We start from the raw sequence: 27,802 nt of genomic DNA, 5'->3' as shown, positions 1-27,802 counted from the left end.
CAACAATAATCAAGCCCATATAAGTTCGTTGGTGGAGGATGTCTTCCTTAATTGCTCTCGATTTTGCCTTGTGTGCGCTTGATTGAGTGATGGCACTGTTTCTTGCTCTAGGTTTCTGCCTACAGCGATATATTTTTCCCTCCCATATATATATATATATATATATATATATATATAGTGCTTTTGAACTGACAAGAACCGGGACACTATAAGAGGCATTTGAATGCTGTTCTTAAAACAATGAGAACAGTAAATCCAAATCAGCATAGTTTTGTTTGTGCGTTCTGCTGTTTATTTCATTTCTGTTTCAAGATCCATGATTATACCTATTCTGGTGTACAAGGTGTTCCAAAGCGTTCTCGACAGAGTGCACAATTTAAATCTTGCAGAAATGGACCCTTCTTGGAGCTACGTCCATGTAACCGGATCAAAGAGCCCTTATGAGCACATTTAAAAGGTTTGTCTATATAAAAACACCTACTATATCCGCAATAGGACAACCAGTCATTTATTTTCGCACCAATTTTTATGAAAAGAATATAAAAGAAAAAAGATAATGTCTAGTACCTCTCTGGTTCCTGGACTTACGCACATAGAACAATCAATAAGCTCTGATGTGTCACCTTGAGGATTGACAAGTTCGATTTGATCCTCATCATTCAGTTCGAATTCTGCACAAACACTTGCAAATGCAAGATTAAATCTAACTCATCATACCACTGTTAGGCAACGCCAACCTGCAAATGTGAAACATGGCACATAACATTGACAAACAGAAGGCATTGTAACTATATTCTGACCTTTGCAGCATTAACGTCTGCTTCTTCTCTCAAAACAACAGTAGCGGAACATCTTGGTTGACACCAAAAGCAACCACTTTGTAGAAGAGATGCAAGCTTGGTCATACAAGGCTGGATTTTATGTCACACTTTCCTGTGCAAAGGATAAACACAATCTTGTAACCTTCATGTTGTTTAAAACTTCAGAAAAATTCAGCAAAATTTGTCTAACTTGAGAGTTGAGACAGAAGTGCTGGGAGCAATGAATTCAGTTCAGATTGCACGTGAAGAATCCAGTGAAAACCAAAAAGCCAACTATGTAAATATGCTATGAATTTGTTCACACCCAATTTATTCTTTATTATGAAAAATATATTTTTGTTTGGACGTCGGCTATTACATATAACGCACAGTAAAAGGTCTATTAGTAAATGCAACTATACCACAAGAAAAAGAAGAATTAACTTCAACATTGGGCTGCTAAAAAGGAATGTCATTTATACATCACAACATATCTTTCGTCATCTCCAGGAAACTCTTTGATTTGATGAAGTGATAGAGAGAAGGTTTGTTGAAGATCATTCGAAGTAAAACACTAATTAGAATGTTATGAATCTTTCCAAGCCTGGAGCAAGTCCTTTTGCACATCATTGCTTTTTCCATCACATGCAGGAAATCAGACTCTATTTTCCATGTCCATCAAAGGCATTTGCCCCTTAGCTTGACTACCCTCCTACCTGAGATAGGAACATTATGCGTAACAACATCAAGTTTCATGCCATATTCTGTGATCATCTCATGCAGTCTAAGAGCGTCATAAGCGCCAATAATAGCGATCAATGGCGCCGTTCCTTGATGACCATTTACGCGTTCAATGAACAAGCCGCCATTGGAAGAACTACTAGCGCCTGTGGCGCTCAAGTCTTGCGCTATTTAGTGCCAGTGCTCCCGCATTTTGCCTTACATTAATTAGGAATATAAGACGGTCGGTATTATGTTCCGATACATAACCTAGATTTGACAGTCCGGCCGGTTTGTCCAGCCACTAATCCATGAATTTAGCAGGAAAACGGCAAATTTTAAATTCATCCCTCTGAATGCATGTCGTTGGAATGCTCTAAGATCGCTATGCATCAAATCTGGGTGAGATTTTTAAATCGACGAAAAAATCGACCGTCTCAAACTTTTGGCCATTAAAGTTGATGTAAAAATTTCCAAACTTTTGGCCATAAGTTGCATTATCGATTGAAATCTGACGGCCATGAATCGGGATTCAGATTCTACCCTTTGCCACAGCAAGTGCGCTCCAAATTTTATACTTCATATCAAATTTTGGAGTTCTAGAACCAACAACTTGACGGAACTTCTCAGCTACCAAGCCTTAACTGGATGCCATACCTGATGAGCAATTTTGTGGTGTATGTTGCCGATTGCCCTAACAGTTCGATTTTCATGCACGTTATTCCTCTTAACAGCAAACAATGGATGCGCTACGTTAATTTGATGGGTGTCCTGCTTTCCACCCAGGCTCGAAAGCATTTTTGAACCCCCAAAGCACGGGACGGGAACATGATTAAGTGGAAAGTTCAAATTGTTATAGCAACCAGCCGGCCGTTTTCTCGTTTACATCCAAGTATGTGGTAAATATTGGCTTCCCATTCGTCTTGGAATCCTTAAAATTAATTTCTTGAGTGACGCGATTGTATCGCATGTATGTGCGATTTTTCCAAAAGCTAAGATATTTCATTAAACGAAAGATGCTTTCTTCTTCAACCTACTACACTTCAAATTACATAGCAGGTTACTGGTTCGATGGGTTGAAAACAGAAATAACATGGTTAACATGTAATGTAGTTTAAATGGCAGGTCTACTTTTAAAACAAAATCATATAATTGTTTCAAAAACACAAAAAACGCAAGAGCTATAAAAGACCCCTTCTATCATCTAGCGTATAGCACAGAATTTGGCCGATCAAATGCCCAGCTCATCTAAGTCGTTCAAGGCGATTTTTAGATCTTCAGAAAGAGTGATGTGCTTAATATAAAAATAAGAAGTTTTCTCGTTTCCCTTGTGTTTCAACCTAGCGAATCGTAACAAGAAGTAAGGCGAGCGTGACCGTGGATCCAGTGGTTCTTCTCGGATACAAGCTTGCACCTTTTATCCGATGACCTTTCCGCCAAATTTGGACTGCTGCCGATCTGACCCTGGTTGGACACGAGCTGGCCGAACGTCGAACACCCACCTTTTAAATGGGCCATCGTTGGGATCGTCAAAGGTAAACCACAGTCGCTCTGCTCTGTACACGAACGATCGAGGTGGATGTACTGGCATTCAGCTTTCACGCCTTCCTCTTCTTCCTTCTCCTCCTCCTCGTGATTCCCAGAACATAGTCGGCAGGCGGCTTCGGAAGATCGGCCGTGTGCCGTAATTCACAGAGCCCGCTTTCTCCGTCAGCTCTTGTAGCGGAGTCTTGAACGATCCCGATGTATCAGCAAGGCGGGATGAAACAGGCAGCGGCGGCGGCGGCATCGTCTTCCCCTAATGAGCGAGGCGGCTATTATGGGGAGCCGACCCTTGGCATCCCCACCACCCTACGGGTCCAGCGCGAATTATATGGTTACCCTAGCGACGTCCAATTTCGCAAGCAATTCCCCACCCGGTGGTCGACAACCCTCTTCCAATGCTGCACTGATCCCTCTACCTGTATGCTTTTCTCGAGATATATATGTATATATATCTATCATTCTGTCCTCAAAGCTTGAAATGGATTTGTTCTCGTCTTCGTTCTGGTTGCAGGCCTCTTAACATGCTGCTGCCCTTGTGTCGCATTCGGCCAGATTGCGGAGATAGTCGACAGGGGTGAAACGTGTAAGTCTCTCTCTCTCTCTCTCTCTCTAAAGTATAGTTAGATCAGCATCTGCTTCTCCTTCTTTCAATTTAGGGTTGTCTGATAAATTTTTGCACTTGGGCAATGGTGGTTGTGCAGCCTGCATCATAGGCACGGGCCTGTATGAGGTGATCAGGTGCTTGACAGGGTGCGCCTGCCTCTACTCTGCCTTCTTCAGGGCGAAGATGAGGGCCCAGTATCGCCTGCCGGAGAGCCCCGCTCCCGATTGGGCCGTCCACTTACTGTGCGAGCCCTGCGCCCTCGCCCAGGAGTACAGAGAGCTCAAGCGTCGGGGTTACGACATGACCATAGGTCCTCTCTCATATCTATCTGGTTTGGATCGCTCTTTCAACATATTTAAAAGAAGGATTCTAATCACAGTCATTTCTTTTTTCAACAACTTATATCGTACTAAGAAACTCTACCATATGAAATGACCATTAAATTCTTTATGTTTGTTTTGAAACAAAAATAGTTCCATCTCGTCCTGAATAGCCTTTTCAAAATGGCTTGCAGTGATTGACCAAACCAGCCCACAAAATTCACTTCATTGATGTTTATTGACTTTTTATAAAAAATAGTGCTTTAAAGTTTGAAATTTGTTATAGTAATGCTTTTTATCTATAAATTTCTAGCTCCACCACTGCCGGCATTGCTGCATCATGATTTCCTCCTCAGCTTCTTGTTAAATTGATCGATAAGGCTTGAACAGGGAAACTATGAAACTTTTCTTTCATGTCCGACTGTCTTCTGGTGACGCCTCCTAATTGATTTTGTTTCTGAATGTGAAGGTTGGAAGGGGAACTTGGCAACGCAGAGGGTTCCGCCCACCATGCCTCCTGTTGTGTTACCACCAATGACCAGAAAGTAGTTCCAAAATGGGCAACCTACATAGATGCATGTGGAACCAATGGCAACATAGTTCTGGATTTAGATCCCTCAAGTTCTACTAGAACGAGTTGATCAATCCGAAGAATTGTACAATGGAGAAAGAACGAGTCTATTGTAGTTCATCTGACTGTACTTCTATTACACTATTATTTCCTGCTTGTCCACTATATAGATTAAAACATTGGTACAAGCTTGTGCACGAGACCCAATACTCTTGGAACATGAGTGCTTTATGCTGTTTTCGCCAAAGTTGGACATGTAGACGCTATTATCCCTCGAACAGGCAAAATCTGATTGGAAATGAGAAGGAGAGGAAGGAAGAAGCAATGCTTTACAAAGTTAAGGGGTTTCGGCATTACTTGTCTGCATCTACGCGAGAAACCACGTTCATATTTCATTCAGTACAATTCAGCATAGATACACCCTCACTGGGTATTTTTTGCAATATGATAAAGATATAAATGGAGGAATAAAGCAACAAAATATATTATAAATGGATCCTTCTCGGACAAGGAAGGATGGGGGCAGCCATAATTTCTTCTTTCCGAATGATAGTTTCTGGTTTCTGAAAGGTGTTGAACTCATTCCTTTGCCACACTCTCCCTCAAGTGTGCGATGGATTATTTCACACCCAACTCGCTGAGGTTTCTTGAAAAATTATCTCTCTGGGTGGCTTTTGTTAATACATCGGCTGCTTGCTATTGGCCTTTTACGTGTAGTGTGCTCATGAGTAAGGATTGAGTTTTTTCACGCATAAAATTGCAGGACGCTTTTTTTTTCTTTTTTCTTTCATCCTCTTGTGGAAGACGGGTTCTATAGCAATTAATGTAAAGTGGCCGCTTGGTGATTACATTTGTGTGATTATTCATCTCTTTCAACGAGGATCAAACCCATATTAGTTTGTTGATGGATGCCATTGCACAGTATTTTTACGTCTCCGCCGGTAGGAGATTGTATTTTTCTATTCTAGGCAACCGGGTTTCCCCCTACAAATAGGGGTAGAGTCAGAAATTTTTCATCAGGGGAAGAATTAAAGTTTTTATAATTTTGACACGAACCGAAATATCATTTTTTAAAATTTTTACATACGACAAATAAAATTTTCCAAAATTTATATATAAATTTTTCAATTTGAGACCGTGTTTGATTGCAGGGAAGTGCAGGGTAAAATTAACTGTGTTGGTGCACATGGTAAGTTTTTACAATGTAAAATTAATTGTGTTTAGTGCACAGGGCAAAAAATAATTGAGACTTTTTTCCTGACTGTTAGAAGTTTTTTTTGTTCTCTTCCAATTTCACATGGATACAAATTGGAAGATGATCTAAAACAATAAATTGATTAAACAACAATCCAACTTCATGTGGGTACAACACCTCTTCGAATAAAACATGAAAGGAGAAGCATTCCAATCCCTGGCATGGCATGAGTTGCACCAAGGCTGATCCCTATCCATAACAAGAACTAAATGAATAAAAAATTGCAGACTATCTATAAAAATTTGCATGCATGCATTCACCCAAACTGTTTCAACATATCCACAATATTTTGTTACCATTCCAAGATCTCATAACAAGACATATAGGTTGTAAATCATAGAAGCACACATACACAGAAAACTACATACAACTGAACTATATACCAAGGTATCCTCAAGATTGTGTTACCTTCCCCAAAATCTCAACATCTATAATTAAAGTATTAACACCGTAATACACGGTGTTGAGTTGCTAGAAAGAAAGATGTGCACCGTAATTCAAAACCAGTTCATTTAACTAAGTAGTGCAAGACAACCAAGAGACTGCAGCATATGCAGAAAGAGAAGCTTCAATGAACACATAAAGCACAAAGGGGTTTTTAACAGACCTGATTAGGTGATATAAGCTTGTCTTTTCACCGGTGGCTTTCAAGATCCAATTGACAATGTATTCCAGTCCTTGCTATGTCGCTTTCTAGCTGATTTGCCTGCATTTACAAAAAAACAACAAGTTCTATGAATCAAACTCAAAAAACAGCAATTCACAATGTATTCCAGGCATTGGCAGTGTTAATGTATTTAATATATTATGTTTAATCGTGTGGAAGTAGAAATGTTTGAATGAATACCAGTTGCTGTGCTCACAAACATTTGAACAGGCACTACATGAATTAAAGCTGAAGACAGAACCTACATACTGGGCAAATTATTGGAGTGATTGGTTTTATAATATGGTAATTGAGCGGAATCAAGTAAGGACAAAAATATACAAGTTGTAACTTCAAAACAAAAGCATAGCAGACACCCACCAAACAGAGCATGATAGAAGTGAAAAAAGAGGAATCGTGAGAGGCATACCTGAGTAAAGGAGCAGCCAAGAGGGATAAATCCAAATTTCCTGTTGAAGATGGTGCCAAGACATTGGGGAAAGAGGAGAGGAACGAGAAAGCGAGAGTGGAGAGGAACAAGAGAGCGAGAAAGGACAGGCAGCGAGAGAGGAGAGGAAGGAGTGAGCGAGATAGGAGAGACAGCGAGAGAGGAGAGGAAGGAGAGAGCGACAGAGGAGAGGCAGTGAGAGAAGAGAGCCAGCGAGAGAGCCCTAACGGCTCTCAAAAAAATAAAAAGTCTGACCTCCAGAGGTCGAACTTTTTTGCGGGTTAAATTCTCCACGTTCGTATGACTTTTGTGGGTGAAATATTTCAGTGCTTGATGCACAGGAAACACGACACGTTAAACTTTCCTTCCCCATATGAATTTCAACTAATGCACAGTATTTTTCTTGTGCATCCTAAAGACAAAGCTGTTTAAGAGGAGCATGTTGGAGCTTTGCTAGAAATCTAGATAGCGCACAAACGAAAATGCAGAAATCGAAAAACAAACATTTATGATTAATGTGGTTTCATATAGGGCGGAAGTAGAACCTGTAGAGGCGATCGCCGACTGAATGTCGGCGGCTGTGGGAAGAACGGCTACAGTCCCCATAGAGTCGTTCCCCTACGGAGGTAGCGGCGGCGGCGGCAATGGGTTTCTCTCCTCAGCCATAGCAGCCCAGTGATGGGGACAGGCAATTCACGTATGACTAAGGGGACCGATTACCCAGATGGTTAAAACTTGATGTGTCTCACACCATCACAAGACACAAGTATTTATACTTAAGGGTCCGAAACGGATATGGACCCGTATCGACGCAGGACTATCCAGATGGAGAAATCCCAACAATCTCCCACTAGTCCAAGTCGATATCAAGGGTAAACAAAATGAATGGATTAGCCTTAAAATCCATTCCAAGGTCCCACCTTGTTGTCTTACAAAACTTCTCAACAAACAAATGAGAATACAAAATAAATAGACAACAAACTTAATGAGAATCAACAAACTGTATGTGATCACATTTATAAATGTTTGCATAATAGTGTGTTTACATTGAACTACACAAACCCATCCTCTTAACATGTTCAAAGAACATACCAGATGCTAGCGCTTTAGTAAGAGGATCTGCAACCATATTTGTAGTCTCAATGTGTTGAATACACACTAGTTGATTCTCTGTCATTTCCTTAACAACAAAATACTTAAGTTCCATATGCCTACAAGAAGTAGTACTTTTGTTGTTGTTGGAAAAGGACACTGCAGCTTCATTATCACAGTGAACCTTAAGTGGTATATCAATAGATTCCACTATCTTGAGCTGTGAAATGAAGTTCTTTATCCAAATTGCCTGTGATGTAGTCTCATATAATGCAATGAATTCTGCTTCCATGGTGTGAGCAGTAGTCACAGTCTGCTTTTTGCTCCCTCATGAGATGGCACCTCCTGATAGAAGGAAAACAAAACCAGTAGTAGACTTTCTACTATCGGTACATCCTCCAAGATCGGCATCAGAATAGCCAATCACTTCTAAATGGTCCACCTTGCGATATGTCAACATGTAATCTTTTGTCCCTTGCAAGTACCGCATGACTCTCTTTACGGCCTTCCAATGTGTCATGCCTGGATTAGATTGAAATCTACCAAGCATGCCAACAGCAAAGGAAATGTCAGGCCTAGTACAAATCTACGCATACTGCAAGCTGCCAACCGCAGATGCATATGGAATGTTGATCATTTGTGCCTTTTCAAATTCGTCCTTTGGACAATCATTTAGGCTCAATTTATCCCCTTTAGCTATGGGTGCTGAAATAGGAGAACAATTCTTCATCCCATATCTCTTAAGAACTTTATTGATATATACTGATTGGGAGAGACTTAAAACACATTTAGATCTGTCTCGACGAATCTCAATGCCGAGAACAAATGAAGCCTCACCCATGTCCTTCATCTCAAAATGAGATGCGAGAAAATGTTTGGTTTCTGTTAGCAATTGAAGATCATTTGAAGCAAGCAAAATGTCATCCACATATAAAGTCAAAATTATGAACTTACTCCCACATGTCTTAAGATACACACATCGATCAATGATGTTTTCTGTAAACCCAAAAGTCGTAATGACTTCGGAAAACTTAATGTACCATTGACGTGAGGCCTGTTTAAGTCCATAAATTGCTTTATTAAGTTTGCAAACCAAATGATCTTTACCACTCTCAGAAAACCCTTGAGGTTGATCCATATATACCTCTTCATCCAAATCACCATTTAAGAAAGCTGTTTTCACATCCATCTGATGTAGCTCTAAGTCAAAATGAGCTACAAGTGCAAGGACAATCCTCATTGACTCTTTAGCAGAGACAGGTGAATATGTCTCATTATAGTCAATGCCCTCCATTTGTGTGAATTCTTTAGCAACCAATCTTGCCTTGTATCTCTCTATGTTGCCTTTAGAGTCCCTCTTGGTCTTATAAACTCATTTACATCTTACGGGTTTTACTCCTTCAAGCAACGACATAAGGCTCCACGTCTGTTTTTTAGCCGTAGAGTCAAGCTCTTCTTTCATGGCATTAATCCAGTGCCTATATTCTTTGCTTTCAACGGCTTCAATGAATGTGAAAGGATCATCATCAACATCTATGAAATCACTAGGCTCTTGTAGGTATACCACATAGTCTGATGATATGGCAGATCTCCTGGCCCTTGTAGATCTACGAACAGGTAATTGATCATTTTCAATTTGTATGTCCACATTCTGTTCGTGTTCATCAGTATGATCTACACTTAATTCATCTGGATCTGATGCATTGCCAGTATGATTTGCATTCATGTCATCCTGGGAGACAACATAATCATACACATTTATATTTTCTTTATCAGGTCTACTTTCAGTATCCTGTATTTTCTCAAAATTGAGGTTTTGTAATGCATCTAACCCAAATGAGCCATCTTCCAGGAACTTAGCCTTATCTGTTTCCACAATATGTGGTGTATGAGATGGACAATAAAACCTATAGTCTTTCGATCTTTCTGGATAACCAATAAAGAAACCACTGGTTGTTCTAGGATCAAAGGCTTTTATGTAGGGGTTATACAATTTAGCTTCAGCAGGACATCCCCATATGTGCATATGAGAAAGAGAAGGTTTCCTACCTGTCCATAACTCGTAAGGAGTTGTGGGAACAGCCTTAGTAGGAACCCTATTCTGTATATGCACTGCTGTCCTGAGAGCTTCACCCCACAAGGTTAGAGGGAGAGTAGAGTAATTTAACATAGCTCGAACCATTTCTTTAAGCGTACGATTTCTTTTTTCAGCAACACCATTTTGGTAGGCGCTGCCTAGCATAGTGTATTGAGGCACAATGCCTTCTTCCTTTAAAAATCGCGCTAATGGTCCTTCCCTTTGTCCCATCTCAGTGAACCTACCATAATATTCACCACCTCTATCTGATCTGACTATCTTGATAACCTCACCGGTTTGTTTCTCTATTTCTTTCTTATAGTCTTTGAAAACTTGACACACATCAGATTTTTCAAAGATTAAGTAGAGATACAAATACCGAGAATAGTCATCTATAAAGGTGACAAAATACTTTTCGCCTGTGTAACAATGAGAGAAAGGTCCACAAACATCTGTGTGAACAATTCCTAACTTTTCAATACATAGCTCGACACCTTCTTTATATATGTTAGTTTGCTTTGCCTTTATGCAATCTACACATATGTCGTTATCTGTAAAATCAAGAGATCGTAAGATCCCTTCATTTAGGAGTCTCCTTATTCTCTTTTCAGAGATATGACCCAAACGGCGGTGCCATAGCATGTATGAATCATCCTTTATGGTACTACGCTTATTGTCAATTATATTATGACTAGAAACCAACGATTCAGGAGATTGGATCTTCACATTCAACTTGTATAAACCATCACACAAAATAGCAGAACCAATTTCAACAATATCTTTATAAATCAACATCTTTGAGTTTTCAAACTTTAAACAGAAATCAAATTTGTCCAGTCTTGATACAGAAATTAAGTTTCTACTATATGATGGAACAAAGAAAACATCATGAAGATCCAAAACAAAGCCAGTATCAAGCCTAATCTGGCATTCTCCTACAGCCTTCATATGTGAGCGCATTTTGTTTCCTGAGAAAATGCTCCTCTCATGTAGTGTTGGTTCCATTTTGCTCAGAAAGTCCTGTAAATTATTGGCAATATGCACAGTAGCACCAGAGTCAATCCACCAGCTATTAATAGGAACATGTAACATATTACTTTTAAGTGAAACAAATGACATGTTACCTTTCTTCTCTAACCAATTCTTGTACTTGATGCAGTCTGACTTCTTATGCCCCTTTTTCTTGCAAAAGAAACACTTTATAGGTGCTAAGTTAGTCTGCGCAGTTTGAGAAGCAGTTTGTCCTGTTGACTTCTTCTTGGCACTCCTTTTCATTGAACTTTTCTTTATGCCAACTTTACCAGCCCCAGAGTGAGAAACCATATGTGCACTTTGCAACTTCTCACCCTTCATTCTTTCCTCCTCTTCAACACACTTGGACATCAATTCATTGAATGTTCATTCAGTATTATGTGTGTTGTAACTGATCTTGAAAGGAGTATATTCAGCTGGTAAAGAGGTCAAAGTAAAGAATACCAAGAATGATTCAAAAATAGTCAACTTCATGTCATTCAATTGAGAAGCAATGTTCCTCATCTCTAACATATGCTGGCGAATGTTACCCCCTCCTTGATATTTCATAGATATTAACTTTGACATTAGGGTACTGGCTCTAGCTTTATGAGAACTAACAAACTGAGCCTCAACTGCATCCAAAAACTCTCTCACCAATCTACAAGGTGGGATAGCACCACGTATGTTCTTAGCGACCCTTGATTGCAAAAGCAACAAGCTTAGTCGGTTAGAACGCTCCCACTTGTCAAAATACACTATTTCATTATGTGTACTTTCTGGTGTAAGAGGTGGTGGCTCAGGTCGCCTCAAAGCCATATCCAGATCCATATACCCCAATGTAAACACAACATTTTCTTTCCATTCAGCATAATTCGAATCATCAAGTAAAGGGATAGAATTTGAGCCATTAAAATAAATAGATCCAGGCACTGCAGACGACAAAAGACATCCATAAGTTGACATGCATTATATGAGAGAAACCATATGGAACAGTAAACCAAATAAAGGGCTCTTTATGTTTACTATTTCCAAGACAAATACTCGGGGTCATTAGGATACTACTTTGGTAATATACCTAATACGCACATGTATTCTGTCTTAACTTTATCTAGTAAAACTAGGAAATGTAAATCCAAACTATAGTTAAGCATAACACCTTTGGGTGTAAAATGACATAACTATGTAAGAATCTATTTTCCTATTTTACTCTACTTATTCTCCTGAACATAACACACTACCTTTGGGTAATTATGCCACTTCAAATGAGAATAAGCACAACATGAAACACTAATGTGTCTTTAAATCATGCGTAGTCACTTTGGTGAGGTATAACATGATTTAACTAATCATAGGCTTCTTACATTAGCGTTATCGCACAATTTTATGATCATGCAATAAAATTTAACCTTAGCATAATCCTAAACAAAAAACATGATACAAAAATATAACATGTCACAATAACACATTTAAAATGAAATACACGAATCACATGAATCATTTCTACATAATCAACTTAATGCTATCTAAATTATTCATTAAAGCTCCATAAAACATAATGAATCGGTCCTGTATCGATCTAAAATGATCAAACCAATCCATTAAACACCTTAAATGGGCATACAAACACATGTACCAGCTTCCTCTAGCTTAGAACCGGTCCCATATCAGTCCTAAATGGACCGAACCGGTGGAAAACTAGATGAACCGGTCCGAAAAGGGAAAGAACCGGTCTCAAACAACTCTGAATCGGTTCAAAAGGGCCCAAACCGGTTCTAAAACCGAAGGAACCGGTCTGAAAAATAACTAAACCGGTCCAGAAAAGATTTGAATCGGTCCTAAAATGCCCGAACCGGTTCTGAAACGGCCCGAATCGGTCTCTAAAAGCCTGAAACGAACCGTGTCGGTTCAGAAACGGACCGAATCGGTTCAGTTTATAAAATCAACCGAATGGATACGGATCGGGTCCAACCGGACCCGACCCGATCCAAAAATTTTGAAACCAAAGCGGGCGGGCGGAGGTCCGACCCACCCCCACCTTCCGCCCGACCGGCTCCCACTCGACCTAGCGAGCGGTTTCAGGGAAACTGAAACCGCCGCTCGTCTGCCATACGCCGAACGACAGGGAACAGCGGAAACCTCCTCCGACAGGCTATGGGTGCGTGCCGACAGGTCTCACGGCGCCGTCCGGCGATGGGGAAGAGCCCGGCGGTGGAGATTTGGAGATGGGTGCCGGAAACGGGCGAAGCCCTTTCTCCCGCTCCTCTGCCCTCCTATGTTGGTTCCTTTTAGAAATTGAAAAAGAAAAACGGGTAGACAGAGATGGATGGGCGCCGGCCGTCGCCCAAAACGGCGGTCGCTGCCCGCCATGCCGCCATAACCGCCGGCCCCATGCTTCTCCATCGCCCAACTCCCTACCGTCCCCTTTCCCTCCAAACAGAACTCACGGCTTCCATCACCCACGCGATGGAGGCCGTCGCCCTCTTTCCACATTTCTGCCCTATTCTCTTTGCGTGAAAATAGAATGCAAAGGGAAACGCGCAGCGGAAGCGTGGTGGGCCCATAACCCATTGTTGGAGCTTTGCTAGAAATCTAGATAGCGCACAAACGAAAATGCAGAAATCGAAAAACAAACATTCATAATTCATGTGGTTTCATATATGGCGGAAGTAGAACCTGTAGAGGCGACCGCCGACTGAATGTCAGCGGCTGTGGGAAGAACGGCTACAGTCCCCATAGAGTCGTTCCCCTGCGGAGGTAGCGGCGGCGGCAATGGGTTTCTCTCCTCAGCCATAGCAGCCCAGTGATGGGGACAAGCAATTCACGTATGGCTAAGGGGACCGATTACCCAGACGGTAAAAACTTGATGTGTCTCACACCATCACAAGACACAAGTATTTATACTTAAGGGTCCGAAACGGATATGGACCCGTATCAACGCAGGACTATCCAGATGAAGAAATCCCAACAGAGCATGCCTCCTATGCCCAATGCTTGTTTTAGGGAAGCATGTTTCCTCTCTCCAGCCAAATAGAGGCAATGGTCATGGCAAGAAAAATATCTCTAAGTGGCAGGCCAGTTATGCTTATCAAGCATGTGCTATCGACAATATATATGTTAACGTCTCTTGTGCCGAAGCCCATCAATAGTTCAAAAATCATTAGCAAGTACTTGAAAAAAACTATTGTGGGATGATCTGCTTTTTTCTACATCCAAAAGATCACATCGTGTTACTTGGGATATCATTTGTTTACCAAGAAGAAGGGAAGGTTTAGACATTCCTAATTTGGGAGCTGAATTGGTTCTCAAAAGATATCATGAGATTCTCTTTAATGAAAGGGTGGGAAACAAGCTTATTTTCAAAAATATAATATCCCTATAGATCTATTAGTTGCCATCATACCACCTCCTCAATCATGAGCAGTATTGGGCAGAAGATGGACAATTCTCCTACTCTACATCCCTAGTCTACCCTTCACTTCTACAACCCCTCTTCCATTCAAGCTCTTCTGGGACAATGGTCCGTTGCATGCTTGCTTCATCATTTTAAACAAGGTCCAAACCCAAGTCATGGGCTTCTAAATCCATATCCATCCCTACTCTCAATCCAAGAATTAACATCGATGCTAGAAGCCCAACAGTAGAATCTACATATAGCAGTGCAACTCAACGGCAAATGGCAGCCCAATGGTAGAGCCTAATAGCAACAGCAAAACCGGCGACAACGCCATAACTTTTAGCATATGTCAATGGTAGCAGCATAAGAGGGCAACGGTAGAACCAATCGCAGTGGTAGAACCTGCAGTGGCAACAATGAGGAAACCCTTCAAGGACAGTGCAGACCCAAACAATGGCAGTGATGAAAGGTTGCAACAGAAGGCAACAGAGAGAGAGTTATCGCTTTCCAATTGCTACAACAGCCAGCCATTTTCTCATGCACATCCATAGTTTTGTAAATATTTCAATTAAAATATTATGCATGGTAGCATGTCAATGGATCACCCATCGGAAAACTTATTCCACGTTATATGGCGATCCTCTAGCCATGAATTGGAACCAGCAGGATAAGGAGATGGTGTGTAAGTGGCTTAGGACTGAACAAATGTGTAAGAGGAACCAATTGACACCGCCCCTATGCCACAACTATACATTGTGGACAGCAAGCGAAAGGGGAACCATGTGGTCTCATGGTCCTCAGAAATGGTGATGTATCCCTGTTTTTTTTTTTTTGTTTGTTTTATATACATAAATCTCTTTTTGATACGATGTATCCCTTGGGGACTGCTTCTAGAACCTAGTATAGCTAACTCCATTTAGCTTGAGCAATAATAAAGGGGCGTTTATATAAACTGGTTTTTTTATTTTTCCTCCAAAACACCATTTCATATGACATTAAAAATTAGGTTTTGCCAAATCCCATTCTGAAAACTTGCCACACTCATCAGGTAAAACTGATTTGTGCTCCCACCCTAGGTTTTTATCTTGTCATTCAAGCATCAAAAATGTCTTTTAAAATTTTGGGTCTTTAATAGTGCTTGATTCTTTGACCTTAGAAATAATGTTTTCAATTATATATTTCAACAACGTGTTTGAGAAACACTATTTTGCGAGCCTGTCAACCAAAAAAGCAAGAACGATACCCTCTGGTATACAGCACCCAGCACTGTGTTTCACTCACCTTGTAAGCACGAGACAGAAATGGGAACCGTCTGAAAGGCATAGGCTAAGAGAACTGAATTTTCCTCGCATAACTTCATGGCGGTTTTTAGTTTTCCCGGAACAGAGTGGTGCTTAATATAAAATCAGAAATCCTCTCATTTCCCAGCTGGTTTAACCAAATCGCAACAGAAATTCAGGCGAACTGACCGTGGATCCGGCTGTGTGACCTTGGTTGGAGACGAGCTGGCCCAAGCTGCACAGCCCTTTTTTAGAAAGGTCTAGTTGGGATCCCCAAAGCTAAACCAGAGTCTCTCTGTACACGATGGAGGAGGAGTTGGGAACGTCCACCTTTTATGCCTTCTTCTTCTTCTTCTTCTTAGCTATTTGCAAAGTGAAACTGGTAGGCGGCTTGGGTAGATCGGCCGGCTGCCATCATTCACACAGCTCGCTTTCTCCGTCAGCGCTTGTACCGGAGGTCTAGAGCGATCACGATATGTATCCGCAAGGCGGCATGAAACAGGCAGCGGCGGCAGCATCGTCTTCATCCAATCAAGAGTTTGGCTATTATACGGAGCCGGTGCTTGGCATCCCTAGCACCCTGCAGGCAAGCGAATATGGTTACCGTTCTGACGGCGATCTCCAATCTCACATATTCCCCAGACGATGGACGACAACCCTCTTCCAATGCTGCACCGATCCCTCTAACTGTACCTCTCTCTCTCTCGATGTAACTCTCTATCTATTTCTATCGTTCTGTCGTTTTAACTAGGCTGGATTTGCTCGTGTCTTGCTTTTTGGTTGTAGGCGTATTAACATGCTTCTGCCCCTGTGTTACGTTCGGCCGGATTGCGGAGATAGTCGACAGGGGAAAAACTTGTAACCTTCTCTTTCTTTTTCTTTCTCTATAGAACATAAGTAGATCAACATCATCTTCTGCTTCTTCCAATTTGGGGTTGTCCCATTAATTTCTGCACTTGGGCATTGGTGGTTGCGCAGCGTGCATTGTGGGCGCTTGCCTGTATGAAGCGATGAAGTTGCTGACATGTTGCGGCTGCCTCTACGCTGCCTTCTTCAGGGCGAAGCTGAGGGCCCAATATCGCCTGCCGGAGAAGCCCGCTGCTGATTGGCTTGTCCACTGCATCTGCGAGCCCTGCGCCCTCACCCAGGAGTACAGAGAGCTCCAGCGTCGGGGTTTCGACCCCTCCATAGGTCCTCTCTCTCTCCTTCTCCCAGAATACTAAGCCAGGGAGGAACTTACGCTATCAGACCAGGTCCACCTGGAGTACCATTATCTTAATGTGGCTCTCCACCAACTAAACTTGTCCTACCTCTTGCTGTATATATAAGTTCTTCGTGTAGCTAAACCATGAACATTTTCTTTCATGTCGGACTCTCTTCTGGCGAGGTGTCCTAATTGATTTTATTTCTAAATGTGAAGGTTGGCAGGCAAACTTGGAAAGAGAGAGGCTTCCGCCCACCATGCCTCCTGTTGTGGTACCAGAGATGATGAGATAGCAGCTTCAAAGTGGGCAAGCTACATGTACGCATGTGGAACCAATAACAATATAGTTCTGGACTTCGACCCCTGAAGTTGTGGAATGAGAATCAATACAAAGAAATTGTGCTATGGAGAATGAAAGGGTTTAGCTTACTTGATTGTATTTCAGTTTCACTACTATTTCCTGCTTGACCACTGTATTAGTTCAATCCTTATACAGGCTTGTGCAAAAGACCAAATAATCTTGGAATATAATTTTTTTTTTCTTGTAATTTTCTAAATTTGATATAAAACCGGTTGAACCCTAGTTTTTTCTTCATTTCTCACCCAATTTTCTCTCTCTTCTTGGGTGCTCCTTCCTCGTCTTATGGTTTTGCCCGACGGTGGCTTCCACCGATTCTTCAGCAACCCAACACCAGCACGAGGGAGATCTCTCCGTCTCGCACGAGAAACAATTGGGGATAATTCTTTTGCATGTCCTCTTTTGTCTCCCACGTGCATTCCTTGATGCCATGGTGTTGCCATTCTACTTGAACTAGTGGGATGGTCTTCTTTTGCAATACATGTTACTTCGGGTCTATGATCCGAAGCGGCTTTTCTTCTGTTGTCATTATCTTCTTACAACTCAACTTCTTCATAGTCTATCACATGCGAAGGATCAAATACATATTTCCTTAGCATCGACACGTGAAATACTGGATAAACGTGGCTATATTGTGGTAGAAGTGCAATTCGATAAGCAACCTCTCCAACTTTCTCCAAAATCTTGAATGGACCAATGTATCTTGGGCTCAATTTTCCCTTATTTTCGAATCAGAAAACACTTTTGGTAGGTGATATCTTGACAAATACGTGATCTCTTGCATCAAAAGCTAGCTCTCTTCGTCGTTGGTCTGCATAACTCTTTTGTCGACTCTGAGCAGCCAAAAGTTTCTTTCTAATCATGTTGACTAGGTCAATATAGTGTTGGATTACTAAAGGATCCTCAATCTTGTTGCCTCCTATTTCAGTCCAACATGATGGTGATCTGCAAGGTCAGCTATAGAGAGCTTCAAACAGAGCCATTCTAACGCTTGAATGATAGCTGTTGTTGTAGGCAAATTCGACCAACGTCACATGTTTATCTCATTCACCCTTCCATTGCAAAACACAAGCTCTTAACATATCCTCAAGAGTCTGAATGGTTCGCTCGGATTGCCCATCTGTTTGCAGATAAAATGTTGTACTCAGTTTCAATTTTGTTCCCAACGCTTCCTGTAACCAATGTTGTAAAACGCGTATCGTAAGCCGTATCGGTAGGGCTTTAAGGTACGCCGTATCGTAACGTATCGTAACCGTATCGTAAATTTTTTAAAAAAATTATTAATAAATCAGAAAAAATTTAAAAAAAATCGAAAAATTCATAAAAAATCAGAAAAAATTAAAAATAATAAATTGTTCATAGAAAACATGTTTGAGATAATGATAGACTTATTATTGCTATAAACTTACGCGTTCATCATTCATAAACATCAAAATTCATAACAATAATACAGTATCATTCAACAAAGCATAAGGCCATAAGCCATAAAGTAATAAAGTCATAAAACATTTAATCAAGTGTTCAACAACCATAGATTCATAACTCTTAAGTTTTTGATACATATAAAATGAAAGCACTCTTGACTTGACTCTCATTCATGATTCATCATTCATAATCTTCATCATCTTCATCTTCATCGTCAAGAATTGGAAGATCTTCACCAACATATTCAGCATTAGCACCAGCATTAGCAGACTCTCCTTCATCAACAAAGCCTTCTGTTGCTTCAACTTCAAGGTTGAAGCATTCAAGATCTTCATCATCAAATATTGTAGCTGGTTCTTCTTCAATCCATGGCTCTAGATCGTCAAAATTTTCCAAGCTGATAGGATCGAACTGAGATGTGTGCTTCCTTGCTAATGATTTTTCTAATTCTCTACATTAAATAAGAGAAAATTTGTTAGTATATAATTTCATATAAATATATTGTACAAAAAATGTAAAGTGTAAACATTAATTAAGCTATATGCCTATATTACCTTTGTTTCAACCTCATATTATATCGAACAAAGACAAGGTCATTCAACCTTTTATGTTCGAGCCTATTCCTTTTTTTGCTATAGATATGTTGGAACACACTCCAATTCCTTTCGCATCCACTAGCACTGCATGTCTGGCTGAGGACTTTGAATGCAAAACGTGCTAGGTTTGGACAATCAAACCCATACCTATTCCACCACAAATCTAAACAAAAATATAACAATTCAATGTGAAAGATTTAAAAGAATCAAATGTAACAAATGCAAAGTAAATTAAAAATTTCTATGTATTTACCTGGACGCATCGTTGTCCTGGCTCGAACGGAGGCAGGTAGTCCCATGTTCCGAAAACAACTATCATATAGATCCAACTCATTGTGCACAACATCTTGTTCTGTAGAATCTTCCACTAACACATTAATACAATCTAACAAACCATGCATGACTTCTTTGTCCTTCTTAAATGTAGGAGAAAATCTAATTGCAGGATTTAGATAATAAGCTGCTACATGAAGAGGTTGATGAAGCTGTCCAGTCCACCTTTTATCTATAATCTTTCATATGGGCAAATATAACTTTTTCTTTTCCTTTAAGTTGTCTCGAATTGCCTCTTTTGCTTTGTCCATAGCCTCATATAAGTACCCTATGGAAGGTCTGTCCTCGCTGTCACCAACCTGAGAAACTTAACTAATGAAACACAAACCTTCAATAGCTTCACACATGATTCCCAAAATACGTTATTGAATATAATATCCACAACTAAAGAAGCATTTCTTTTATGAGCATGTGGATATGCAACCCATTCTTCACTAGCAAACATCTGTCTCAAAGGAGCTCTTTGTTTCACCACACTCTGCACAATCAATACATTTGTGGCAAATCTAGTTTGTGCAGGTCGTATTAATTCAACTCATTTTGTAAATTTTCTCATCAAACTCAATACATATGCATGATTATAGATAAATTTTGTTACCTCTTGACATTGGTCAATGGCTGATTTCATATCATGCCACAATGAGTGGCACATGGACTCCAATAAAATGTTCTATACTTTTGAAATAACAAATCTCCTGCAGCTCTATAATTTGCAGCATTATCTGTAATAAACTGTACAATGTTTGCAGGTCCAATTTCTTGTACGACATTATCAAAAACATTGAATAAAATCTCAACAGTCTTAGGAACATCAGACAAGTCAAGAGATTTCAAGAACATTGTACCTATAGGGCGATAAACAAGAAAATTTACAAGTGTTCTTGACCTTGTATCAGTCTAACCATCTGACATAATGAAGCAACCTGTTTCCTTCTAACATAATTTCAACTCATCGCAATGCTCAGACACTTCTTTGACTGTATCCTGAAGAATTTTGCCCCTCAACTGATGATATGATGACATTTTGAATCCGGGGCCTATAGAAGAAATTGCATTTGCCATAGCTTGGAATTGAAAAGAATTAGCTGCATTAAATGGAATACATGCATCATAAAACCATTTCCCTACCTGCTTTTGTGCATGATATAGGATATCTTTAGATGTCATAGCAGCACGAATATGCGGCTGACCACCTAGGCTCGTATATGAAGGAAAAAAACTCTTAATAGAGCCAACACTAGACCTACCAATAGGAACTCTACCACTAGGTGGTCGCATACAATGCCTGGCCCTAACATCTCTTGTGCCTCTCCTCTTCCTTCCCGTTATGCCAGATCGACCTCCTTCATACATAATCCCTTTTCCTCTACGATCTCTACCTCTTAAGGTCTCCAAATCTGTTCTTAGACTGCTATCGTCTTCATCATCACATTCATAAGCTTCTTCCTCTTCTTCTTCATCTTCCAAAGACACATTATAGCCTACATCTGCATCTTCAATTTCTTTTTGTATTCTCTTTTGACGTAAAACATGAAGCATATCTAAACATTGTTGACGCACAAATGGAGGCAAAAGTTTGTTTGGTCCTCCAACACAAGGAGACGCATCTTTGGAGGTCCCTGCCAAATGGTGTTTCATTCTAATAATCCCTCCTGAAAATGTATTCCCACATAAGCCACATTTGAGTTTCAAACTGTTATTCTCCTTCACCCTTTCACACCATTGCCATGTATGATCCATATCTTCAAAAAAAAAAAAAACGAAATCCTATGGTAAACTTAATGAAAAACACTCAAAGTCTTCCAATCTACGATTATACGATAAAAAATTAAGAATACATGATAAGAACATGAGATTTCATACCTTACGAAGAAGAAATGTCTGAAATGAAGAAAACCCCTTTCCTTCCCACGAAAATCAAGCACCCACGCACAAATCGACCACTTAATCTTCGATTTGACGATGAAAATCAAGTTTTTCATGGTGAAAATGAACGATCGCCCTCCCTCACGGCACTATCCAAGCGTTAGAAATGAAGAACGGAAGAAAAATTTGAAAAAGAAGCCGAATAAGTAGGTCTCGACCCCCTTTTTCGTTTTTAGGCCGCATCGTACGATACGGGGTATATCACCCCGTATCGTACGATACAGGCCCTGTATCGTATGATACGTGCGATACAGGGCCGATACACCCCCTTTTTACGATACGGGGGGTGTATCGTACCGTTTTTTTCAAACGAGACGATATGTATCGTACGATACGGGGTCGTATCGTACGATACGTACAACATTGCCTGTAACCTTCGCCAGAACTTGGATGTAAATCTTGGATCTCTGTCGGAAATGATTGATTTAGGGATTTCATGAAGTCTCACAATTTCATCAACATACAAATCAACCAGACTTTCAAGTTATTGTGAAATCTTGATAGGAAGGAAATGTGCATATTTAGTTAGGCGGTCCACTATTACCCAAATAGCATCGTGTTGTCGTCGAGTACATAGTAACCCCACTATGAAATCCATTGTGATGTATTCCCATTTCCATTGAGGAATCTCTATTCGTTGCATCAAGCTACCCGGTTTCTGATGTTCCACTTTAACCTGTTGACTCACCAAGCATCGTGAGACGAACTCAACGATCTCTTTCTTCATTTCTGACCACCAAAAGTTTATTCTTAAATTTTGATACATCTTGGTGCTTTCTAAATGTATGGTGTATCTTGTTTTGTGTGCCTCTTCAAGCAGCTTGTTTTTCACCTCTGGATCATTTAGAACCCACAATCTATCGTTGAACCATACAGATCCATCGTCATCTTCAGAATAAGGAGTTTCCTCTATGTTATACTCATGTATCAACTTCACGTATTCAGGGCTATGCTTTTGTATCTCAATAATTTCCTCAAGGAATCTATCTCTAATTATTCCAGCACACTTCACCTTTCCATGATCATCTCGCAATGGATGTCATTGTTTTAAGTCTTTCACCAAATTTCATGTTTGCATTAACAGTCCACCAGCTTTAGCAGACGTCTTTCTGCTGAGTGCATCAGCTACCACATTAGCCTTTCCTGGATGATACTTTATCTCAAAGTCGTTATCTTTGAGATATTCCTGCCACCTCATCTATCTTAAATTCAATTTCTTCTGCGAGAACAAATATTTGAGAGATTTATGGTCGAAAAATACTTCAAATTCCACACCATAGAGGTAACGCATCCATATTTTTAGTTCAAATACCACGACTCCTAATTTCAGATCATACATTAAACCCACAATCGCATGCAAGGCATTCATAATGAACTATTGTTGTTGTTAGATGTTTCCAACTGGTGTTATAAATCCAATAGGATGAGTCTCAACATGGCGACTTCTGGTGTTGCGAGGGCATCTGCCTCTTCCTCTAGTACTTCCACCTCTAGTGAGTGCCATTTGAACTACACCATACGGAGGAAACAAAACATAACTATTGTATTTTATAAGTAACACAACCCTTTAGGACTACTATAAAACTTTAAAACTCAATATTCACAATAAATAAAAAACTCTTCTTTAACACGCCTTCAATGACTTTTCCTCTCTGCTTGTGATCGACATTGGCATTGGACATGGACTCTAAACACTGTGCTCTGATACCAAAGTTGTCACGACCCAAGTTTTTGACACCAATTTTTTTTATATAATAGATAATAGCGGAAGTAACATTGAGTCATGACCAAAACTAAATCAAATTAAACACACTGTATTAAAGAGTCACATTGGTTTATTTCATAAATAAAACACTTGGACCCAATCAACTAAAGTGACCACAAATCCCAAAACCGATCCAGTGTTTAAATTGCCAATGCCTGTCCATCACAAGCCTTTTTTTGAAAAATATTTTAGCAAAAAAGGTGTTGGATTAATTTCTGTAAATTATAACTGCTTTCCTGAGAATTTCGCTAATAAGGTGGACCATTCTTGTAATTTTTTAAATTTGATATAAAACCAGTCGAACCCTAGTTTTTTCTTCATTTCTTGCCCGATTTTCTCTCTCTTCTCGAGTGCTCCTTCCTCGTCTTCTGGTTTCGCCCAATGGTGGCTTCCACCAATTCTTCAGCAACCCAACACCAGCACGAGGGAGATCTCTCCGTCTCGCGCGAGATCTAGCATTAGGCTTCCTGCTGCTGCGCCTACCGGCCGTCCGACAGCTTCCGCCACCGCCACTCTTGTTCTTCCAGCATAGCCATCGTGAGGTAGACGATTTCCCAGCTTCAATGGCGCACTTCTCAGTCTACATCTCGCTGCGTCAGGGAGGCACCGATAGAGAAAAAGGAAACGACAGGGGGAACTCTATTCATGTTGTGTTCCCCGCTTTCCACAAATCGCTTCAGCTACCCAACGAAGGAGACGACTGGTTTCCAGTCGATCGGCGACAGGTCCCGCTTGTTGCTAGAGCAGAAGGTATTTCCTTCCCTCTTTTTTTTTTTTGTTTGCTGTGTGACGAGCAGAGCAAGCCCTACCCACTATCGACGACGTTCGGGACTGCTCCTCTTATTATTATGATACATGTTTTCATTTTTCTGGTTCCTCACAGTATTCCTCTCTCCTGGAACTTTCTGGCAACAGGAAGATTGAAGAAAAGGGTAGACGTTGTTGTCGATGCCCATGACAGAAGCAGAAACAGAGAAGTCGAGGGCTTCGCTCTTCACGGAAGGGGATGACCAAACAGGAGTTCCAACTACCCTGAGAATTCGGAAACATGGCCGAATCTCACGGTATTAATCATACCCCTTCCTCATTATTTTCGTGCTATGTCATTCTTATCCGTGCATGCAAATGTTTATATCTTTTTTTAAAAAAAACTCAACTAGGATTAACATGCTTTACACTTCATATCTGTATCTAGCATGCTTTATCAGAGGGAACTAACATGTATTTCCATTCCAGCGTACAACAAATCATGCGTAGCTTCATATTTAGGCATGTATACACATAGATCTACATGTATATGTATCTATACAAAATCAAAATACATGGCTTAATGCTATAATCATAATTGAATATCCCATACCTTTTCAAATTCGAGATAAATTCCCACCAGCAACTTCTATGCTTCTTGTTTTTTTCCAGCAGCCAACAACTTCTATCTCAGCCAAAAAGAGAGCAAAGATGAGGACGTCCCTCACTCCCTCTCTCCCTTTCTCTCTCTCTCTAATTTCTTGTTGCTGGACTCTCTGGTTTAGGGCTGTAGCAAAAAAGGAGTGATTAATTGCTGTAAATAGGGTTAAATAGACCCTCTACCAGGCCTCCCTCCTTGCCATACGAATCTTGTTTTCAGTTTCTCTCGAGAATGGAATGATTTTTCAATTTCCCCTCTTGCCAGTTAATCTTTCCAGTTACTCTCAGTCAGGTTTATTCTAGGCAACACATTTGTTTCTTTCCAACACTTTTTCCTTGACAGTTTCAATCATTTAATCTACCATTTTTAATAGTTTCTAAATAAATAAGGAAAGAGGAATCATGGGTTTTACAACTGAGATATGGCAGCTTTCTTACGAGCTTTTGGAAGCGTTTGATGTCTTCAACTAAATTTTTCGTGGTCTTTTGTTACTTTCGTGTTGATTTCCATCGAAGTGTCACTATTTTGGATCCCATCATTTCCTTGAAGTTAAGAATATAGTTTCTTGGGAACAGAGCTACAGTCTTTCTGGACAATGCAACTCGGATCAATGACTGGGGAAGGAAGTATTTCATCTTCCCAAGTCATTGGTCTCGAATTCCTTGTGAAGTTAAGGTGTTACTGCTCTTATTGTGTCTTCTTCCTCTACTGTGACAAACTTCATCGATAATGATAGTTTATCATTTATATGTAGTGCCCAACCGTTTCCTCTTTCAATAAAATGCTTAGTAGAGGTGGGGCTTATTTGCCCACATCATGTTCACAGTGAGCGATCAACCCTGTATGCCACATCTACATGGTCAGATTTTATATTTGATCAAAACAGCAAAATGGATAAATCAAAATGGCAATCGAAGACGATCTTAGACATAATTATGTTATCATGAAGAATCAAGCTCGGATCAGAAAGGCACGACTTTACGGTAAATGGCCTGGAAACAGTGCGGCGAACAGTGGATTGAAATGTAATATCTACAGTAAAATGCGAATTCATTTGATCAATTGTGCCTGATTGAAGCGTTAGATAAAGATCAACAACATGGAAGGTTAAGATTTTAGATCTCTTTCGACATCTGATTTAAGTTGCAGAGGGGCTGATTCAAGTACCCGAAGTAATACGAGGGATGATAACTGTGCTCGCGAGGGGCTGATTCAAGTACCCGAAGTAATACGAGGGATGATAACTGTGCTCGCTAAAGGGCGCGACGTATGGGAAAGCACCTGGAAGCGTCTCCTGCGTCAGACACTCCGTTTCAGCATATGACGCAAATCGCTATATATCAAACAAAAGCTGGACAGTTCAGCAAAACCGGAACCACCAATGGGCGTCTATTCTTTGTCGATCGGTCCCGTTGGTTCACTAACACGAAGCGATCGATGCACAGTAGACGTGCTGAACTCCAAACTTGTTGAGATTCAAAAGAAACGGTTTTCTTGAAACCCCGTGGATCTTTTATCTGCCATGCATGTCAACAGTCAGTCTGGTGTAAACCAAAAGAGAGAGTGGGAGAGAAAGAGGGGATCAAGCACCAACCACTGTGAAATTTAGGGGTTGCGAGAAGTTGCAGATGGGAGAAGCAGGAAGAGAGTCGCGGCGGAAGATGGGGACATCGACGAGTGGGGGATCTGTAACCCATCCAACTGCACCACCCTTGCAGATCATGCAACCTCCTTATCAGTTGCAGCCCCTCCCATGGACGACTGGCCTCTGCAATTGCTTCGATGATTGTTCCAACTGTGAATCATCTTTCTCTTTCTCTTTCTCTTTCCCATGCCGAGTAGTGCTTGATTGATGAATGTTGATGATGAATGGTGGCAGGTTGTATCACATGCTGCTGCCCGTGCATTACATTCGGCCGCATTGCTGAGATTGTGGATCGTGGATCGACTTGTAATTCTCTCTCCCTCCATCTCTTCTCTCTGTGAGTGGTTACTGCGATACCGTATAGATGGTCTAATCGTCTATCTGTGTTTGCGGTGGGAGAGGGGTTGCAGCTTGCGCTATGAGTGGGGCGTTGTACTGCCTGATACAGATGGCGATGGGGTGCGCCTGCATCTTCTCTTGCTTCTATCGCTCCAAACTGAGGGCGCAGTACTACCTGGACGAGTCTCCGTGCGCCGACTGCTTGGTCCACTGCTGCTGCGAGCCATGCGCCCTCTGCCAGGAGTACAGAGAACTCAACAACCGCGGATACGATATGACTCTTGGTACGTGTATATACATCCGAGTTCTTCCTACCAACGTAGTCATCCTCTCTCTCTCTCTCTCAGGATTATCTTTATTTTTTCTTAAGGTTGGCAACGAAATCTTGAGAAGCAAGGTCGCGGAAACACTACAACCAACCATGGAAAGGGGATGAGCCCAACGGAAGTTTTGTAAAGAGAGGAGCTGCGGATGCGTTTTAAATTAAGTGCAGAAATTTCTGCCACTACTCTGCTTTCTATCCGTCGGAGCATAAAGCAACGTTATATGAGTCGTGTTGGTCGCATCTTGAGCCAATAAAAAAGATTAAATTCCACCTTTTTATTGCACTCGAGTCTCTCTTACTTTGAATTTAAGAGCTTCTGCCTTCTTGCCAACACGGAATTTGCATAATTACACCGGATCCGCTTTAAATGATAAACGCAAGTTTCCTCCCGTTGACCTCCACGCTTGCTTAATGTGGTTGAAAATATTCAGGAAAATGAAACTCAACTCAATTCTTGAACTGGGGAAAAGACAAAGCAATAGAGAACTGGCAGGCTCTAGAGCAACGGTTTTTTATATTAAGAACTTGATCCCTCAAAATTGAAAAGCATAACTACTGCAATTTTGTCGTCGTAATAATCAATAATTAGTACAGCACCAAGTGGCCGACGTGATCTCCCCCACAGGAAGCATCTCTAACTTGGCTGCTCCATGTCTTAAATCAACCTGCTCTACTCTGCAACTCACAGATATGTGAAAACAGAAACAGGAAG

General features: G+C 40.7%; 3 protein-coding genes across 3 annotated transcripts; all 3 read left to right on the top strand.

Annotated features, from left to right (window-relative positions):
- Positions 1 to 3,281: 3,281 nt before the first annotated feature.
- On the top strand, positions 3,282 to 4,538 carry LOC116259593 (protein PLANT CADMIUM RESISTANCE 2-like). The gene is made up of 4 exons (XM_031637451.1): positions 3,282 to 3,483; positions 3,577 to 3,648; positions 3,767 to 3,979; positions 4,459 to 4,538. The coding sequence occupies exons 1-4, from the start codon at positions 3,282 to 3,284 to the stop codon at positions 4,536 to 4,538; spliced, it is 567 nt and encodes a 188-aa protein (XP_031493311.1).
- An 11,316-nt stretch (positions 4,539 to 15,854) lies between these two features.
- Positions 15,855 to 17,465, top strand: LOC116259408 (protein PLANT CADMIUM RESISTANCE 3-like). Its single transcript, XM_031637205.2, has 4 exons — positions 15,855 to 16,455; positions 16,553 to 16,624; positions 16,745 to 16,957; positions 17,187 to 17,465. The coding sequence occupies exons 1-4, from the start codon at positions 16,242 to 16,244 to the stop codon at positions 17,261 to 17,263; spliced, it is 576 nt and encodes a 191-aa protein (XP_031493065.1). The 5' UTR covers positions 15,855 to 16,241; the 3' UTR covers positions 17,264 to 17,465.
- Positions 17,466 to 26,442: 8,977 nt separating this feature from the next.
- On the top strand, positions 26,443 to 27,221 carry LOC116259592 (cell number regulator 2-like). Its single transcript, XM_031637450.1, has 4 exons — positions 26,443 to 26,578; positions 26,661 to 26,732; positions 26,837 to 27,049; positions 27,136 to 27,221. Exons 1-4 carry the CDS (start codon positions 26,443 to 26,445, stop codon positions 27,219 to 27,221), a joined length of 507 nt encoding a protein of 168 aa, XP_031493310.1.
- The last annotated feature ends 581 nt before the right edge of the window (positions 27,222 to 27,802 follow it).

Source organism: Nymphaea colorata, chromosome 8 (assembly GCF_008831285.2).
Source record: "Nymphaea colorata isolate Beijing-Zhang1983 chromosome 8, ASM883128v2, whole genome shotgun sequence".
NCBI classification, from domain to species: domain Eukaryota; kingdom Viridiplantae; phylum Streptophyta; class Magnoliopsida; order Nymphaeales; family Nymphaeaceae; genus Nymphaea; species Nymphaea colorata.
Note: the sequence above shows the minus strand (reverse complement) of the source record. Positions and strands in the feature narration are given on the sequence as shown.

Coding starts and splice junctions, on each gene's coding strand:
- LOC116259593 (XM_031637451.1), top strand. CDS start 3,282: ATGAAACAGGCAGCGGCGGCGGCGGCATCGTCTTCCCCTAATGAGCGA. Junction 3,484..3,576: donor CTGCACTGATCCCTCTACCT/GTATGCTTTTCT, acceptor TTCTGGTTGCAG/GCCTCTTAACATGCTGCTGC. Junction 3,649..3,766: donor AGTCGACAGGGGTGAAACGT/GTAAGTCTCTCT, acceptor GTGGTTGTGCAG/CCTGCATCATAGGCACGGGC.
- LOC116259408 (XM_031637205.2), top strand. CDS start 16,242: ATGTATCCGCAAGGCGGCATGAAACAGGCAGCGGCGGCAGCATCGTCT. Junction 16,625..16,744: donor AGTCGACAGGGGAAAAACTT/GTAACCTTCTCT, acceptor GTGGTTGCGCAG/CGTGCATTGTGGGCGCTTGC. Junction 16,958..17,186: donor GGGTTTCGACCCCTCCATAG/GTCCTCTCTCTC, acceptor CTAAATGTGAAG/GTTGGCAGGCAAACTTGGAA.
- LOC116259592 (XM_031637450.1), top strand. CDS start 26,443: ATGGGGACATCGACGAGTGGGGGATCTGTAACCCATCCAACTGCACCA. Junction 26,579..26,660: donor CTTCGATGATTGTTCCAACT/GTGAATCATCTT, acceptor GAATGGTGGCAG/GTTGTATCACATGCTGCTGC. Junction 26,733..26,836: donor TGTGGATCGTGGATCGACTT/GTAATTCTCTCT, acceptor GAGGGGTTGCAG/CTTGCGCTATGAGTGGGGCG.